This window comes from Syngnathus leptorhynchus, chromosome 7, assembly GCF_054491065.1.
Source record: "Syngnathus leptorhynchus isolate UIUO chromosome 7, UIUO_Slep, whole genome shotgun sequence".
NCBI classification, from domain to species: domain Eukaryota; kingdom Metazoa; phylum Chordata; class Actinopteri; order Syngnathiformes; family Syngnathidae; genus Syngnathus; species Syngnathus leptorhynchus.
Window position 1 is genome coordinate 4,689,246 of NC_141201.1, and position 19,050 is coordinate 4,708,295.

The 19,050-nt window shown below is 42.9% G+C and overlaps 1 protein-coding gene and 1 long non-coding RNA gene across 3 annotated transcripts in view; both read right to left on the reverse strand.

The window, feature by feature from the left end:
* The window catches only part of dscaml1 (Down syndrome cell adhesion molecule like 1), a 58,542-nt gene extending 45,254 nt beyond the window's left edge, over positions 1–13,288 (reverse strand). The window contains exons 1-3 of the mRNA XM_085916281.1: positions 13,105–13,288; positions 6,608–6,928; positions 2,613–2,759 (exon numbers count right to left, since the gene is read on the reverse strand). Of these exons, the coding sequence (XP_085772407.1) occupies positions 2,613–2,759; positions 6,608–6,928; positions 13,105–13,147 (511 nt within the window). The 5' untranslated portion in view covers positions 13,148–13,288. The remainder of the gene's footprint in view (positions 1–2,612; positions 2,760–6,607; positions 6,929–13,104) is intronic.
* Positions 13,289–17,498: 4,210 nt separating this feature from the next.
* On the reverse strand, positions 17,499–18,846 carry LOC147054295 (uncharacterized). Of its 2 annotated transcripts, XR_015066711.1 has the most exons (5): positions 18,592–18,846; positions 18,341–18,406; positions 18,178–18,252; positions 17,771–17,810; positions 17,499–17,627 (listed from the first exon to the last, which is right to left on the reverse strand). It is a non-coding gene; the product is annotated as an uncharacterized LOC147054295 (long non-coding RNA). The 2 variants fall into 2 exon arrangements; XR_015066710.1 differs by lacking the exons at positions 17,499–17,627; positions 17,771–17,810 and having other exon boundaries at positions 18,181–18,252; positions 18,371–18,406.
* Positions 18,847–19,050: the final 204 nt, after the last annotated feature.

Genomic DNA, 19,050 nt, shown 5'->3' on the forward strand with positions numbered 1-19,050 from the left:
AAACACGCTCACACTTTGCCGCACTGTTCGCACCCACAACTCGCTCTTCACTACATCAGCCAATCGATGCTGATGTGGAGTCCATAACTTAACAAAAATCAATCCATCTGCATAAGCATCAGTTGACTGCCCCCCGGCTTGGTATCTTCCACTCATCATTTTTGTGATGTGGAAGGAGACTGAATAGCATAGATTGGCAGAATTTGCGCTTTTGTGTTATTCTGGATCATTTCAATGCTTGACATATTCTCCACTTGGGGGACCACCCTGACTGCCGGTGCAATTTACAAGTTGTTGATAACGCTGCAAGTCATAATTGAAAAGGAGAATAATTAATAAGCGGTGAGTTGTAATGTGCAGTATAGCCCGCCGTGGACTGATAAGAGGTGCAGTTTACAACGTTCCCTCGTTGCCAGTATTATCAGCAAGCTCGGCATAATCATCAACGGAGTCATAATTATTTGCTTAATACAAACAAAGCAACGCATTTTAAAAAGATGTATTTTCCCAACGGTATCGAACAAGTGAATGGCGTGTGACGCACTAAAATAAATCAAGCAGCGATGCATCCTTACACCTTCTTCATTCTGCCTGCCAGTTTGCACCCGTAACCATGGCGACCAGATGAAACTCACACTCATTTTAAAGTTGAAGGAGGAAATGGTTACTAATAAATAACACACACGCACACTTCCTTCAGACACACTCGTCAACACTCCCCAGTTGACGAGCAGACAAATTATAATTTTCAAAACGCCATGAGAAAGCAGCGAGGGGGCAGCGGCGAAAGATAACGGGCCGACGTCGACATTGTGCGTCTATCTGTCGACCCCCCCCCCCATTCACACACACATTGCTCTGTGAACTCTCCAAAGCAAACAGATTTGGCTGTCAGAAAGTGACACGACACCCAGGCGGGGTCGTCTCGCAGCGAGGGCAGCTGTCAGCAAACAGCCGCCCGCCACTTCATCAGAGCCCGCTCAAAGTCGACTTTATTGACCAACACGGCCGCTCGTGTGACGGGTGTCATCCTGTCAAGTCCGCACCTTGGCATACACGCACCTCTTAATAGATGGAGCTTTTCGAACGCCGGTAAAAAAAAAAACACAAACCTGCTCATGATGGATGGATGGATGGATGGATGGATGCAAGGTGTGTGTGGCCGAGTCATGTGAGCTCCGCGACAAAGTGCTGTGCTGCCCTGAATAAATCAAGTCTATTCAAACCATTTATTCGAATCCAATACAAGAAATTAAGATGAATTAACCATAATAAATGATGTTGACTGCTGCGACCAAAGGGTATTAAGATACAAACAAATATTTTTCAAATCTATTACTTCAAGAATATCATTTATTTATGACACTTACACTGATCAGCCTAGTCGGAGTGTGATATAAATTGTGTGTGTGTATAATGATCTTGCTTGTTCATATGTTAATGTGTAATCCAAAATCTGATCAATAACACTCCCACTGAGCTCTTACCACACACACACACACACACACACACACACACACACACACACACACACACACACACACACACACACACACACACACACACACACACACACACACAAAAGTCTCAACACTCTCACACTGAGGGATCCGTGACAAGAGAGAGGGGAATCCAACAGCAAGGTTTATCGATCCAGACTGGAAACCCCCCTCGGGCCACACACACTTTCTCACACACGTACACACACACACACACACACACACACACACACACACACACACACACACACACACACACACACACACACACACACACACACACACTACAGTTGTGCTGAATCAATGAATGCTTGAATTGAACGACAGAACTAGTACACACACACACACACACACACACACTATCGAGAGATGAAAGGGCTGTTCGGTATCAGACGTGGAGTAAAAAGGGCAGCGGGAGTGCAACATATCATCCGACCTAAACAGTTTCATCTGACACCCAACAATTTGCCGTCGCTCGGCGGAGCAAATGTTAACTGCGGAACACACAAACCTTCACGCGCCCCGTACGGTGTCAATGTGTAGGAGGTCTTCACACTGTTATCGTCCGAGTGAGTGTCAGGGGTGCGTATGCTCGCTTTGTGGTGGCTGTGATGAGTAGCTAAAAAGATCCATCACTCATCAAATTACATTCCCCTTCGGGCCCACACACACAAACACACTCATGTCCTCTCTCTCACTCACTCACACACACACATATACACACTCAGGATAAATCCAAAGCCTGATTTATAACCGGAACATGGCTATTAACAACAGCGGCGTCCGTTGGCGAGTGAGGAGCCAACAACATGGCAGGCAAAGGCCATTTCATCTTCTTTTTGACCGAGTGGTTCATTTTTTAAACCCTCCCCTTCCATCTTCCGGGCTCTGACAACACGGGATATACCGGTGACGCGGGGGAAATTCATTACGGCGAGTATGGAGTGTGAACAGCTCATTTCCATGACGGGGTTTGATGTAAAATCCTATTTTGAAATTGCTGATCCAACTCTCCTTTGCTCTGACAGTAAACATTGTTTGACTCCACTGGCATTTCAAACACATGGAAAAAAAAATGTCGATGGCATAACAGTGACTGGAGCAGCTCCTTACCTGGGACAATGGACACGGTGTCTTTCTCCCAGGACACCACGCTGACGTACTCCTGGACAGCAGAGGGGATGAGGCACTTGAAGACAGCGACATTACCTCGCATGGAACGCTGGTCGGCCACACGGACTGTGTATGGCTCTCGGAACACTGGTGTGGAAAAGGAAAAGGAGAACCATAGCCATTAAATATGTTCACCGTGTATAAAATAGACATGATGGAAAATGAATACAAATATTAAAAGGAGAGTTCTGGCTTTGTTTTGTGATAGAAAAAGAATCACAGTTTAGTCGGGTAAACAAACGAGCTGGTGTTGTTGCTTTTCGTCCAACTCAGTGTCGCCGTGATTGTAAGGCGGGCCGACTGGGAGTTGCGTTGAAGGAGATGCGCGGCGAGTGGCCTTTAGCCTTTCAAAGAACGACGCCGCAGATGCTTTGAGACGGCGAGGGGGGCACGGCGTGGCTCGCGGCCGCCGTGACTGTCACATGCAGGCGCCAGGCATCAGAAACATGCGGCGTGGCAAGCGCGGGGTGGTGAATCGGTGCCAGCTAGGGTGGCGGTGATTAAGACGCGCTTTCATGACAAAAACAGTAGCCTGTAGCTAAGCAAATTATCCTCGCAGTTAACTCTGTCACATTCAGAGTTGTTAAACATCGAAGCAAACGGAAGGATTCATCATTTTGCAAAAGTGACAAACAGGTGGATGCTAGCTAGCTTGATGCTAAATGAGCGCTCTTTTCATAATTTTGCTAAAGATGGATTCTAGCTAGCTTGATGCTAAATGAGCTCTCTTTTTATAATTTTGCTAACGTGACAAACAGGTGGACGCTAAATGAGCACTTCTATCGTTCGTAAGGTCAACGATAATTTACCCTCTACGTTTCGACACGAGATTTTAAAAAAAAGGGAGTACTTTGAGTAATGTGTAAGATGAGGGAAAACACAATTACAGAAATGAAATGGGCCCAAGAAAGGCTGATGCTGGCGAGTGTTGCTGGCATCCCAATCTATCACTGCTATTCAAGCAGCTAGGCCTCCCTCCAAAATGAGGACAGTAATGGCTTAACAATGCAAATCACACACACGCGCCGCCCTCCGATGTGTTTGTGCTCTCCCCGAGCTCTCCGGTGATATAATTAACGCCTAGCCTGAAGGCCAGTTTCCTTGGTCATTAATAATGCTTTATGCCAGCCACCACTGTCAACTGGAACCCAGTGGAACCAAAGGCAACGTCCTTGTCGAATGTTATAGAGTCTTTTGCCTCAAAGTAACTCCGCCACCCTTTTACTTTAACCCTGTTCTAATGTTTGGTACTTAATTTCATCGTTGTGAACTTAAAATGGAGCCACAATGGAGTTTTCCTGATTCTTGTGACTCTGATTGAAATCCATGAGAAGATAGAGCACACTTCAAATATGACAACTGTATTTAGCGGAGGTGTTGACGGTCTATTAAGAGACGTCCATTAACACTAACCAATAAATTCAATTTCTGTTCAGTTCTGTAGACCAGTGCACAACATTCCTTGTGTCATGGATTAAGTTGTGACGTTATGCTGACTTTCACATCTGACTTTCTATTTTCCATTGAATTTTTGTTGTTGAAATTATAAAATTTGATTTGACCAAAACGGTGGCACAAAATGGAATGATCTAAATCCAGATACATTTTGAAGTAGAATTTCAGTCCATTTATTTTGTCAAGTTGTTGCTTAAAATCATTTGGATCCAGATATATTTTGAAAGTTACAAAAATTGTGCAACCACTTGACCAAATCAAATATCGTCAATTCATCCCGAGATCTTTTTCCTGTGTAGAGTTACTCAAAGCAAGCCGTTCTGACTTGGAAGTACAAATGGGACATGGCCTTAAATGAATCGCAACCTTAACACATCCTCTAGAGAGCAGCTCACTTTTTTCGCTTTAAGTCGCCCGACACGTAAAGCACTAATGTGAGCCGACGCTTCATTTGTAAACACTTCAAAGCTAAAGGAACATATAATTGCAATCACGTCCTGAGCCCCGGCTCTTCATCTCAAGTTGCCGCTGCTTTTCACTGATACCATCTACCTGCCGATCAATACCGCCGATCGACTGAGTAGCCTCGGCTGCCGCGGTACGACTAATTCTTTCAATCATTTATTTACTCTCTGATTGACCCCGCTGCAGCTCGTCAATAGTAGGGAAAAAAAAAATCCCAATCCCCCTTCAGACCATCATAGAGTGTTTAAAATCATCCTGACAGCTTATAAATGTTTGAACGCAACAGTACCAGCCGCCGGTCAATGTCACCGCCTGCAACCTTGTGAAATTCTCTACAAACGAATGCAAAAATGCAAATGGCGGCCCGGGTTGATTTGTGTGTAACTTGCACTCCCCCTCATCGTACGCGCCGCAGAATCATTAGGATGTTACTGATGCCTGACTATATGCGGGCCGGTTGCCTAGAAACGAGCTAAAACATGGCTCGGGCGCACGGGGCGCACTGGGAGGCAAGTCCTGTATCACTGTCGCTTCAATAATTAACGCCGGGGAAACCAAATACTGCATTTACTTATTCATAAAGAGAGCTGCAAAAACACGAGAAAGAGAGACGGCAAATGATCAAGAAAATGAATAGTTGTACGTTTGTTTTTCTTATTAAGTGAACGGGAAAGCGGGCACTGATCGTTTAGAATTCCGTCAGCGACACGTGATGACGGTTTGTAAAAACGCCCTCTATAATCCTCTTTAAGGAGAATGAGGTGGTTGGCATGTGTTTCGACTTTGGAGAGGGTCCATGAGCCAAAAGTTCACCACGCTAATGCTGACCAATCTGGTGGACACCCATCCATTTTTTTTGTTGTACTTTTTGCCAATTACATATCTTCTTTAGAAATGTAACAGAATAAAAAGAGGAACAAAATGAAATTATATAGTTGCATAAGTGTGCACACCCACATAAATTGGGGTTGTATTCCGATAAAGTCAGCACACTAACTTTTAAAGATCTTCTGTTCTGTGTCAGACAATATCAGGAAAATGGGAGATTGTTGTCACATTTTGTAAACAGCCAGACATTCCTGCAGTGGTTCTAATAAACAGCAAGAGTGGGTGGGGCCAATTTTTCTTTTGAGGCGGGGCCAGCCACACCTAATGTTGCCCATGGCAACCGCGTGCATGTGTACAGAGGTAATGAGGCGCACACTCAAGAGCTCCGGTCTTGCTTACGAAAATGTGCAAAAGCGGTCATCTCAGCATTCAATTGATTAATTGGTGCAATTATTTAGGCGAGGGAAGGTCATCCCAACATGAAGGCTTGTGAGAAGGTCACACCCTCCCCCTTGGGAACATGCGGGCCATATGGGCACATTTTTACCCGCATGTGCTAAGAAGTGCTGAATGTCTCTTCGGGGCAGGATTCATCAACACGCTCCAAATTATTTTTCTTTTTTTTTTTTTCCTCCCATGATTGCGCTCGCATCATTCAATGTCTGCAGCTGATTCGCTCAAACTGTCCTTGCCAAAACACCCCGACAAAGAGCTGGCAGCTCCACACCAAGAGCCAGCTTGACGAAAATGGTTCTCTGTGTGCATATATCAGTGTTCCTGTGTGTCCTTGTGTGTGTATCTGTGTGTGTGTGAGATTGTGTGGTTAGGGGACTTTCCAGTCGGTGGACAGATGGAGAGACTGGGAAACTGGGAGGCAGGAGACATGCTGGCATGAGTTAGTGTTTGTGCACACATGCATGTGTGTGCGTGTGTGTGTGTGTTGTGTGTGAAAAGTAACACCTTCCCTCGCTAGCTTTGACCTTGACAGCGAGTGCAGACAGGTCAGCAGCACGCAGTTTTACACCATGCACAAAAGTTTGGTTAATTTTAGTGAGGTACATATTTATTTTAGAACATTCACCAAAAAAGCTGTGAAGGTTAGCTAACCGCCGGTATGCTAACCAATATGACACATTGCAAAAAAAAAAAATGTTTGATTTTTAATGAGCAGTCGGATTTGATGTTACCTGCTTTGATGTGAATGCTGGGGCTCCGGATTTTGCCCGCCTGGTTCTCGGCGGTGCAGAAGTACTCGTTGTCGTGGATGATGCTGTTATAAGCGGAGGGCGAGAAGGAGAAGAGCTGGAGGGTGCCGTTGGCGTGCACGTGGCGGATGTGGGGCACGTCGTAAATGTCGTCTCCGGCGGCCAGGTACCAACGCAGGACGGCATGGGGGGCGCCGCCCGCGGGGCAGGGCAGGGACACCCCCACGGAGCTGGAGAAGGTCACCCGCTGCAGGGAGGCGTTCACAAAGTACAGCCGAGTAGAGACAACATCCTCACTGTTGACTGTTTGGATGACAGAAAGAGACATGAGCGTTAGTAATCTGCACGGGATGGAAAAAAATAAAATAAAAAATAAATAAATAAATGAATAAAATAACCCAGACATTTAATACAAAATTACAAATTTAATAAATAAATAGATAAATAAATACATAAAACAAAATGCAATTAAAAATGGCTTCGGGCCAGAAGAAGAGGCCGCCCCTCCCCAGTTGAGCCGGAGAATTCTCCTCTCAGACTATGATACTGAATTAATCCCCTTTTCCTGGATTGTGACAACAATGGCTGGATTAGCGCTATCTTTTAATTCTTACTGTCTCTGGAGAGAAGAGGGTGCTGGCTAAAACGCATCAATGGAGATTGAAAGACTCTCTCTCATGTCATTGAGGTGCTAATTTCTAAAGCTCGTCGCCTTCAAAGAGTGTCATTAATAACCAGTGATTAAGTGAAAGGCTGAAGATTTTGATAGCAAGAACCAGGATGAATGGTTTTGCTACAAGAGACATATGTTCCACACATCTCACTGTCACCATACAATGAAAAGCTTTTATTTCCAATTTGATCATTTTAGGACATTTCTGACATGTTGACACTTTTATAACATTATCTCGTTAAGCGTTTTCAGTTTAAGAACCAATGACAGCATGTTTTATAACAAGTATTATGATCAGTCCCTTAAAGAATGTATTGTGGATAGGAAAAGTCTACACACCCCTGTTCAAATGCCAGGTTTTTGTGATATAAAACATCAGACCAAGATAAAGAAAAATAAAAGAAAATAAGACAATGAGGTGATTGGTTGTTTTTCCAAACATTGATGATTAAGATCCTCAAATAAAGAATACTTTAAAAACAATATAATCTTATTTCCGATTACTCTTGCTTTGGTTCTGAATGTGTTCTGCTCAAGACAGGGGCGGATCTATTCTAGAGGGATAAAGGGATGTGAGCCCCCCTGCAAATCTGAAAAAAGTCCCAACCTGTTCCAAAAATCTACTCTTTATATTTTCTACCATGCGGTGATGAATTTGTATGCCAGACGCAGAGTGCTAAACCCACATAATCTCCTTTTACACATTTACCGCACACAAAGTCTATCTAGTCAGTAATCACTGGAGGCCCATGTCCAACCTTTCCACTTCTGATGCATGCGCTGGTGTCAAGCAGAACGGGGTATGATTGATGTGACGCGAGAAACTTGTTGGGATGACGACCTCACTTGTAAAAAATGGTAGGATGCAAATTAGGGTCAAACAAATACAGAAGCCAAACGCGTATAAGTACAAAAAGGCAGTCAGGTAGCAACCAGGTGTCGGCGTTCCGCTACTGAAAGTGGAACAGAATCTTTTAGCGCTCCAAAATCTCAATTCAGGTCAAGTTCAATCCAGATCTGCACTTTCAGCACCACGGAGAGCACCGTACACCATTTTTCACAGATAAGATTTGTCCAGCAAGCTGTACTTAGACATGATCATGCTTTCAAATACCATAATCTGTTGAAATCTAAACAAACCATAAACCGTCCGGCGATGTCGTCCAAATAGCCCAAAATGGAAAAAATGGGGACGCTTAAGCGTAGGGCAAATAGCTCCCACAAAGCAACAGCTTATGATGGGCAAAGCTAATGGCTCTGTCCTAGGCTATGAATCCAGGTCAGCGAGTTCATACGTACACACGCACGGAAAGGGAGGGAGACCTCCACAGATTACGGCCTCCGGGGAAAGTGCCAACATAACGACAACATAAACCATGTGTCCCCTCGCAGTAAACTTTGAAAAACATCAAATAAAAACAGAACGGCGAATTAGAGTTTGGGCACGGCCCGACATCGCTAGCCACAAATGTAATAAAAGTACGTTGAAATAAGATAGCGTTTTAGAGAATAAAACAACTGTAGCATCTGATTGGACGATGATTAGGTTTGCTACAAGACATTATTTAACTTGAGTTGTGTTACGGGAATTGGTGTTCGAGTTTGACCTTTTTTGAATATCTGGGAAAGTGTCGGAAAGTAAACGGATTTGATTGGATGAAGTATTCAGGGTGTGTGTGAAGTTTTTTTAAACCCTTACTAGCTTGATGAACTTATTATCTCAATACTTTTGGAACATTTAGTGTGGTTGCAGTTTGGAACAGATAAGGTAACGAAAGTTTGCATTTTTGAACAGTTTTTCAGGATTAAGGTCACATTCTTGATCAAAAACACGATAATCGTTCTATCGTTTCACACTTGTCCTTTTCTTGCTCCTGAGCCTCCATCACACCTCCTGAACTGTATTTTGATTGTTTTCTTCAAGCACGGATGCCATAATTGCAATAAAGAAGGTCAAACTCATCGAAGGTGAAGTCGCCGCTGGGTGAACCTTTAATCCTATTTTTTTTAACCTTCTTTTTTTTTTTCCATGCACATTTTTTAAACAGTGCGCTCAAATATATTTGCACTTTCCCTCCACTGTTTTTGCAATGGTTATGAAAATGGACTATGAATATGTATGCTGGAGGAGCAAGGATTATTATTGCCTTTGGTGAGCTGTTATGCATAATGCAGCCTTTTCGGTCTCATCTACATCCATTCACACATACGCACACCAACAGTGAGATTCATCACGTGCATTGAAAAACTGCAATAAATCCCTCCTGCTCACTCTCAATATATATATATATATATATATATATATATATATATATATATATATATATATATATATATATATATATATATATATATATGCAGACACACGCACACACAGAGTGGTAAACAACCCCTGTAAACACTTTATGCCATGTCAGTAAAACATTAGGCAGCCAGTTCAGCATTTAAAATATTCACAACTCCCACTTCAAAAGAATGATTTCTGCCGCTGAACTGAATGTCGGATTTGTAGAAGCGGTATATTCTTTTTTTTACTATTATTATTATTATTCCCCCAGAGCTCTGTGGTCATAAATCGCTTCCCGGTGAGCGGAACAGGAAAACACAAAGAGGTGACGTGATTGTTTGATGTTTGTCAAGATGTGTCAATCTCTCAAGGAGAGGGCTGTGTTTCGCTGGCTGGCTGCCTCGAGCAAGGCTCTTAAAATATAGCATCGCATATATGTATACACACATAAATTCAAATTCAATTAGCAGCAGGTGTAAGAGTAGCAGAAATAGCTCTAGGACAAACGTGCTTCCGCCATGTCAAGTATTTATAGAGCATGACCACTCCCACAGCGGCGCAGACCTCCGACATTATATCTAACTCCCATCTATGGAGAATTACACGATGAAAATAGAGCCTGATATGTCTGCAATAATTTTTGTTTGTAGCATTTCAACATTTTCGTCAGTGGAGCTATTTAAAGATCTAAAATCAGCCACCATAATTGGTCTCAGGTTTGAAAACTCTCATTGCAAATTAGTAGTAAATTCACCAAATCTATCATCTGATTGTTGACTGAAATAAAACAGCTCATGCAGAATGGCCATCGTGCTCATTTGCTTTCAAGACAAACAAAATGTTCAGACTGAATTATGAGACGGATTGGCCCGGTCAGCTGGACAAGTGCGTGCGCTTGCGCGTGCGCGTTTTCCAGCACCATTCAGCTGCCAAACGCAGCGCGCCAACACTTGACCAAGAAAGCAGAGACGACTGAGTGACGAGTTAACCTGAGAGTGACACGTCCACATCGGAGCTGCTCCTTTTTTTTTTCTCTCTCTCTCTCTCTTTCTTTCTCTGAGTGGAAGCTGACAGCTGCAGCAGCACGAGCTATACAAAGGGCTTTTGTAATGTCATGTTCTCGTATGACATCGTGCGTAATTCATCGTGTCATCACGGCATATTTACAATCCATGAATAAACTTTATTTGATGACGATAAAAAAAAAAGTAGTTTTAGGAGCTTTCGTCGTCAAATACAGCCTCCTCGTGACTCATCTGGCAATTAAGTGTTTTCAAACTCTGCATGTGAACACGCATGCGTGGAAAACACCGCTGGTTCACTGTGAATCAACTTGCACGGATAGGAAAGGGAATGAGGATGCGTTTTAACGAGATGGGCGATGAGACATTGCAGCAGAAGATAGAAATAATCGCGGAACAAATGTAGGATAAAATATACTATGCACAAAATTGGTTACTACATTATGAAACAGTGAGAAGTCGTACACAATTAAGGTCTATTGAGTGAAACTGGATAGAACTGGAATTGTGTCGATTGATGAAATAATTATGGCAAAGAGAAGCCCCACTCTACACACACTCTCACACACCTCCCGTCACAGCAGGCCATTTTTATTCCAAATTGTTGTTCTTACAAGCCGCCTGAGAGTCCACAGCGCAAAATATTTTATTCAAAGTGCACTTTAACACGTCTTAAATATATGTATATATATTTTTTTAAAAAACAAGGCTGGAGTGTGGCCCGCCAGGCCCGAACGTATTCAGCACCCCTAAATGGCTCAAATATCATTTTAAAAAGATAAACAAACAATCCTTGCACGTGTACAGTCGCAGGTGTGCTCAAAATAAACAAATGAATTTGCATGCTTTTCAAAAATGAACAATGAAGAAAACTGTGTGCCATTCTCTAGGCGCGGCCCAGCACCAAAAAAAAAAAAAAAAAAATACGCAGTACTGATGCATGCATCTGCCTTGGCTTCTCGTGAGATTAAGTTAATCAAACAGAAATCACGCGTGCACACAATGCACCTGATAGTGGAATCGTGCAAAAGGGAGTGGAACAAGGCATTGGAAAAAGAAAAAAACAACAACAACATCATGGAAGTTTGTTTCCCACTGCGTTATCTCCATCTCGCCTATCTCAGGCACTCTTTCCGCTTCAGTGGCTGTTTGACGCCCCCAGCCTTGCTCCGCACACATTCACACACGCACACACACACACACACACACACACACACGATGTACATCTCAACCAGTCACGGGACAGGGGTGATGTGTATGATCCAAACACACCTTTTAATCCAATAAAAAGAAACAAACAACACTGCAGCTTGTGTGACAGAGGGCACTGCCAAGGCCATATGAGGACCTCAACCACAAAACACGCATTCTACACCCGCTTTTTCTTGGACTGCAGAAACCAATCTGACCCCCCCACCCCACACACACACACTATAATATCATTTATTATAATATTCAGTGCATTTAAATACGAGCCGTGCGCAAAAACAAAGTGTATAAATTCACGGGTGGTTCTTTTCTTCCCAACATCTTAAACGCCTCAGGGGCCTACACGATCACAAAAAAAAAAAAAACATTTTGGATTTTCCAATACGAGCAAGAAGCATGAAGCTCCCTTCTGCAGCATTTAGAGCGAAGCCAATCAGTGGAATCTGGAGCCACAGAAAATGGAGGATGAATAATTAGTGCAGGGCAGATAACGACTGCATCTGCATGCGCTCACTCCTGTTTGCTTGTGAATCAATAAAAAAAAACGATGTTAACAAAGCATTGTCTCACATTGAGCTTGTTTTTCTCCAAAAATTAATCAATTCTCTTGCAGAATCACTTCACACATCTTCCATCAAAACGCAATGACCCCTACGCTGTTGCTGCATGGACGCTCACACAATCATGGCTTTTACGCACCGTTTGCCAAAAAAATCCCCCAAAACACCTCAAGGAGCGCCCCCAACTTTTTCAATCACTCTTCCTCCAAGTCACAAGGTTTACTTTAAAGGTGTATAAACATCTTGCTGTTCTGCTTCTCACGCGTAAACATGCACAAAAGACTGAGGATGGACAATCAACCCGTGCGCCATACTCGGGTGATCTTTATCAGCCTACCCCCGCTTATTCACAGCCTCCATATTCACATTAAACAGGCAACCAAAATCCAAATGCTCGTTATCTTTTGCCATCCAAATGAACGAGATGCGCTTTTTATTTGCGCCATTTGGTCATTTTACGCACTCCACCAAACGCAGTGCGTATTGATTTTGGATGTTTTTAACTTCCCTTCACCGTCTTGATCAATATCACACACAAAAACTAAAAGAAGCAGCTGAGCATCCATGCAATAAAACATCAAGAAAGTTAGCAGTCTATCTCCTAAAATACGTGTTTTGTAGTGCTTGACTGAAATCAAATCAGCGCGCTCGGATAACTTCAACGTGATGAGTGAGGTGTGCAGACAAACACTTGGAGAGACACAATCAATCCATTTCCATAGGCCTACCTTCTTGCAAAGAATACAGCAGAAGTAAAGTTACAAGCCACATGCCATTCAAAGCAGTTATAGTTCACAGGAATGTGGTGCAGCCCCCCTCCAAAAGAAGAGCGCACGGCGCAGCGGGTCTGCCAGGCAAGCGAGGCTCCGTGCTGGACTGGACTGGTTTCTTGGCTTGATGCTTCCCCCGGCAGATCTCTCCAGCCCTGGTCCCGCACACTCTCCGGCGCCGCCAACCCAACCGCGGAGAAAGTACCGCCTCTGCTGCCTGTTCTCCCCTCCCCTTACCGGGACGGAGCGCGGTCGCCCCACCCCCGGTGTCCTAATCAAGACGTGGCCAACCAGACGCGCGCATCGCGGATGGAACGCAAACGCACAGAAAGCTGCCTTGCGCGTACTTGACGCACGCTTTAGTACATTTAAATGGCAGCGCTAACATTAATTTAAAAGTTTTTTTTATGTTTGTTTCCAAATAATCAATCACATGCCGACTTTTACTATCTATGAGCGCTGGAGTGTGCGTAATGCAATCCAGGATTCATATTGGAACCCAATCCAGGACAGGTTAGATGACAGTTTTGCGCTTACGTGAGCAGGTTTTCTAAATCGAGCTCACTTGTGATGGGACATTGTGATTTGCTAGGGCTGTTGTAGAAGCAATCATTTAACCTGCAGAGATTTATATTCATAATTTCGATCGTTTTCACTTTTAGATGATATATTCAATCAACCCAATTTTCTGTACAAAATACATTGCAAACCAAAGTTTGATCCAATTGATTCAAGTGGCTGGTCGGATCCTATTGTCCTTAATTTGCATCCACTTTGGTTGGTCAAAAGCAAATCAATTTTGGGCAACCGACTTATTGAGTCAATTAGACCCTACTTTATTGTTTTTTTTCTGAACAAACCATATACTTGTATAAATCAAATGTGACCGTAACCTCAAAGTTGAAATGTGATATTTGAGATCCACAAACCCACACAAACGCACGTGTACACACAAAACAAAACTATGGAAGAGAGCTGAGCTGATCTGAGCTGAGGCTTCTCTCACTCCCACTGAAGAGCCGCTCTAGTGTAGCAGGAAAAGCAACATGCAGCCTCCACTCTCGATTACGTAACAGGTGGAACACACACGTACACCCACGCACCATCGTTGTCCAACAGAATTGCAACTGCGCCACCATGGGCATCGTCAAAATGTAATTAAGGTGAGTCATTACATCAACAGCGCCTCTGCTGGTTGCAACTAGTAATGCGCTCGATTTGACTTCTGGATTGTTTCGGTTCATGAGGTGAAAAACAATATTCCAACACAACAATTTGAGCTGGAATTGCGTGGCCAGAGCTGCAAGAGGCAGCATGCTGGTCAAAGCGCTGAGCTGAAGTGAGCGGGCCTGACAGCACCAAGCAGGTTGTATCTTCTCCGTCTGACAGAGATCTTCATAGGAGCTGACATGGGGACTGCGAAAAGGCAAGTGGCTCTAGAAAGTGTCACAGACGAGCGTTGGGGTTTACTGTGAAAAAAAAGAATCTCCATCAGTGGCGCCATCGCTGGTTGCCTGGAGATAGGGATGCAGATAAAAAGGGAGGGGAGGGGGATGTTTTTGAAGACATGAGCGTGATGAGACAAGTTATTGTGGATGCTAACGTTCAGACAATCAGTGCTTCCCCTCAGGCCCCAACAACATGCTAGGATCATATTAGCGCTAATGTCGCCGGCACCGCAAAAAGGTCCGAATTGGGCCGTCGCCAACGACGACCATGTGATGCTTTAAAATGAGTCAGTGAGCCGCTAAGCTAGCTTTTGTGTCCCTAAGGTACAAAAAAATGATCTTCAGAGCAAACGTGCATGGCGGCGCCTTCCAACGAGGCTCCACATTAGGCAAATATGAATGGCACACGCTTTGCTGCAGCACATTAACGGGCGGCGTGCGTGAGTGTGTGTGTGTGTGTGTGTGTGTGTGTGTGTGTGTGTGTGTGTGTGTGTGTGTGTAAGACAGACGGGAAAGGCGTGTTAATTCATTCAAATGAGCTGGGGTGCATCACATAAAGCGTCCTCTCATGCGCTGTGGGAGAGAGCTCAGAGAGGGGAAGAAATTTGGGAGGGGGGGGAGAAAAATAATGGAGATGAAGGAACGACAGGAATCGGAGACGGGGGAGAACGCCCACACGTGTGCAGACACACAAAAACGATGTGCCAGGGTAATACCGATGCTTCCAAGATGGCTGCCGACGCGGAGGCGTTGCTGTGTGGGACTAACTCGCTGCTCTCGCCCCTTAGTGACACACAAACACACTTTTGCACACGCCTTCGAGCAAAAAGGCACATTAACTGGCAACATTCATAAATTACACTTAATGGGGGGGGGGGGGGGATGAAGATGCCACAGATATTTACGTATTGATTTATACAAGCAGTGTCAATGTTTGAGAATTGAGAATAAAGTGTGTAACTGTCGATTAGCACTCGATGATCATAAAATTGATCAAATCAGTGACAATCAATCAACCGATGACTGTTCAGAACAAAAATTCTCCATTTTCTCAAAAATGTAATATTTTTTTATCAGTCGGACATTGGTGGAAAATTCTTATCCCTCGAATGTACTGTTCGTAAAAATAAATGATGTCGTGAATAAAACCAAAAATATTTTGGCAATACACGGATTAAGAAATTCATGAAAAAGATTTTCCTACATTGATGGAAATAATTTTTTTAATGCTGCATTTAGTCAATTTGATTTCATCAAGTGGCTGGAAGAAATGAAATCATCTGAACCCAGGTATTGTTTTCAATTCAACTATACTTAGAGTACTAGTGACATTTGAACCTGAATGTTTATATGCTCACAATCAACCGTCATGGACAGCTACAGACGACAGTTAATTTGGAAACTGACTTTATCATCCTTCTACCAGGTGTGTGTGAAGAGACAACGTTGCGGAGCTCGGCTGAGGGCAAAGCTGCTATCCTCAGCTGCGCTTCTCTGATCTTATCGCTTTCCCACGCTTTGACGCGCCTTACCGGCTGACCTCCACCATACACAAACGCGAACAAGCAATAAAACAACGGGAAAAGTTGATTGCAGTAGTTGAATTAGTCTACACACCCCTAAGCGCCATATTTTTGCAATTCAAAACGTTTTGACCAATACTTTAGAAACTAAGTAAAAGAAGAGATAGAGGTTGCAGAAGTCTTCACACCCTCTTGCAACTGATGCGGCTGTCAACAAAGTGTCTCTGATGAACCACAAATAAATTTGAGCTCTTCTAGCCTGAACTGTTTATAAGACCCAAGTTCCACCTGAGAACAGCCATGAAGTGAGTTCAAAGTTGAACTTTGGCTCTATTGGACAATAACACATTTTTCTTGCGAGTACAGAAGATTTCAAGTGTTGAATACAAGGTTGTTTTTGTTTTTTTGGGGTGGCACTACTACAACATACTATAAAGACATGATTGGATTGATATCTCACAGAAGAAATTTCAAGTTTCTCATCGTAAGCACATTTCAGGAAAAAGAAGAGGTGCCTTCAAAAGCCCACGTCACATCCATCCATCCATCCATCCATCCATCTAGCAGGTTGTTTGTTTGCCTCTGATGCTGTCAGCACGGCTGCCATTCTAAATGGCTGTGGGAAGACAAAGCGTTCGACGCTCTCACACCTGTCCACTCGTGCTTGTGTTTGTGGAGTGATGTTATCAGGAGCTAAATGGCTTTTTCGTGCTTACCTCAACTCAAGCCCTTATGGAAAGCAGCTGATCCAGCCTCGGGGAACCAACTGGTCAAATCGGAAGGAAAGATGTTAACTCTTCACATTTTGTCATTTCGGTTTAGAGCACGCATTAATGCAGCAGAGATACTTTTTTTTTTTTTTTGCTTTTGGAGTATCAAGTGGTGCACGATTAATTATTTGTTTTTTCAATGTTTCCCCCGATCACGCGATCAAGTGAATTTGCACCATTTGGGAAAGGGGGCATGGACAAAAAAAGCAAATTTGCATTTACACCCCCCAGTTGTGAAACTTAAATAGAATCGACAGTCTGGATATCTTATTCTCAAAGCAACTTTTGTGTTGGCCTTACCTGTTGTGGACAGAAGAACCTGAAGCCACTTCCCGTTTCTGACGCTGGTATGAACGCGCCCTCTTGTGGTCATTATTGTTACTATATGTATGTTTGTAAAACGCGTCCTCTTGTGGTCAGTATTGTTACTACATGAATATGTATAAGAAGCAATGCAAAGGTGACCAAACTCGGAACAGGTCCACGAGGGTTGCTGGGCTTGATGTTTGCAGAAACCTGATCCATGGAAACAAAAGCTTTTTGACACCCTTATTAAATCAAACCCCATTTTTGTGGTTCAAACATTTAAGAAGAAACCCATAGATTACACAAGTGTTTCATTTATTTTATTTTTTTAAATGATTTGATAATCTTGGCACTCTCTTGACAGTCAGCAGCACACAGCATCTCATCTTCATGTTTGCATCACTTCATTCAACGTTGTATCACTGTCTTCTTGCCTATCAACAATGAGAATATGTTATTTGATCAAATTACAATTTATCCACTTGAATTCTACATGAAAACATTTGCAGTTTATTTCATAAAGACTCCTTTTTCATATCAATTGATATTGCGTGGAATGGTGCGTATCATCACCTACCGATCAGGTGACTTGGTTAAACAGTGGCGGAACTTTTTGCCTGTATAAAAAGAAAAACATGCTTGTGTTAAATACCTAGGCATGTTATTTCTCGAATATTATGAACATTAAAGGTGCTCATTTGGGTCATGGATGAGCAGAAATTGAAGCTAGAGTGCTCAATGAACCAACATGGATGTTTTTAGAATGTGGGATAAAACAGGAGAAGACATGCTACATGCAAATATTTAAAAACAGAATATATATATATATATATATATATATATATATATATATATATATATATATATATATATATATATATATTCAAAATGGCTTTTCACAACACACAAATGAGTTTTATTTTTTCCCTGACAAGTGATACTTTTGGAAATATGAGGAATCCAGCGTCATATAAAGTGACTTACCTGTCAGCAAAATGATTGAAAGTAGTACAATGACTCCGGCAACGGATAGGCCGACGACACGGAGTGTGTAGTAGTCTGCAAATGAAAGTAGGACAGTGTCGCCATGAGGGTTCCAAAATTCCATGAAAATTCCAAAGAAATTACACAAATGTCTCTCACTTACCATAAACAAAGTCAAATGTCTCTCACTTACCATAAACAAAGTCTGCATCTGGGTCAATTTTGGCATCTGATATTGAAAAAAAAAAAAAAACGCCATTGAAATATCATCAACATATTATAGATTATATCCATAAATAAATATATACAGACTTTAAAGCCCAAAGTATGCCAACCAATGACAAGTGTTCCACCATATCCCCCGCCCCCATTTTTTTTTTTCTTCTTTAAATCAGTCACCCTTGCGTGACCTACCTTGAGGCGACGGCATGTTGCGTGTGCGTTTTTGAGTGGAGTTATCCAAACTGTGGATACAAACAACGCAGACGTTCAGTAGTAGCAGTCGATGATCCATCCACATTGCAGTTAATCAGTTATGATGTCTGTTGACTGTCGGCGTCTCGCAAGGCATGATATGTGAAACCATGATGTGTGTGTGTGTGTGCTTTGAAAGGTCTTTGCGTAAAGTAATAAAGCTACCGGCTTGTATTTGCAATGGAGCTGGTTTAGAAAGACTCACTCTGGGCTATATCAAGTAGAAATCTGCAACTGGAACTTTCAAAGGACTCTTTGTGATGTCAAATTCAACCTTTCACACATATTAAGAACAAGTCAAATTATTAACGAGACTCATCAAAATGATTCCTTTGAAGCTAACTGTGAGTTGTGCTCCTTCTCCTTGAGGGCATTCTAAAAAGTTATTCATTCATAAGG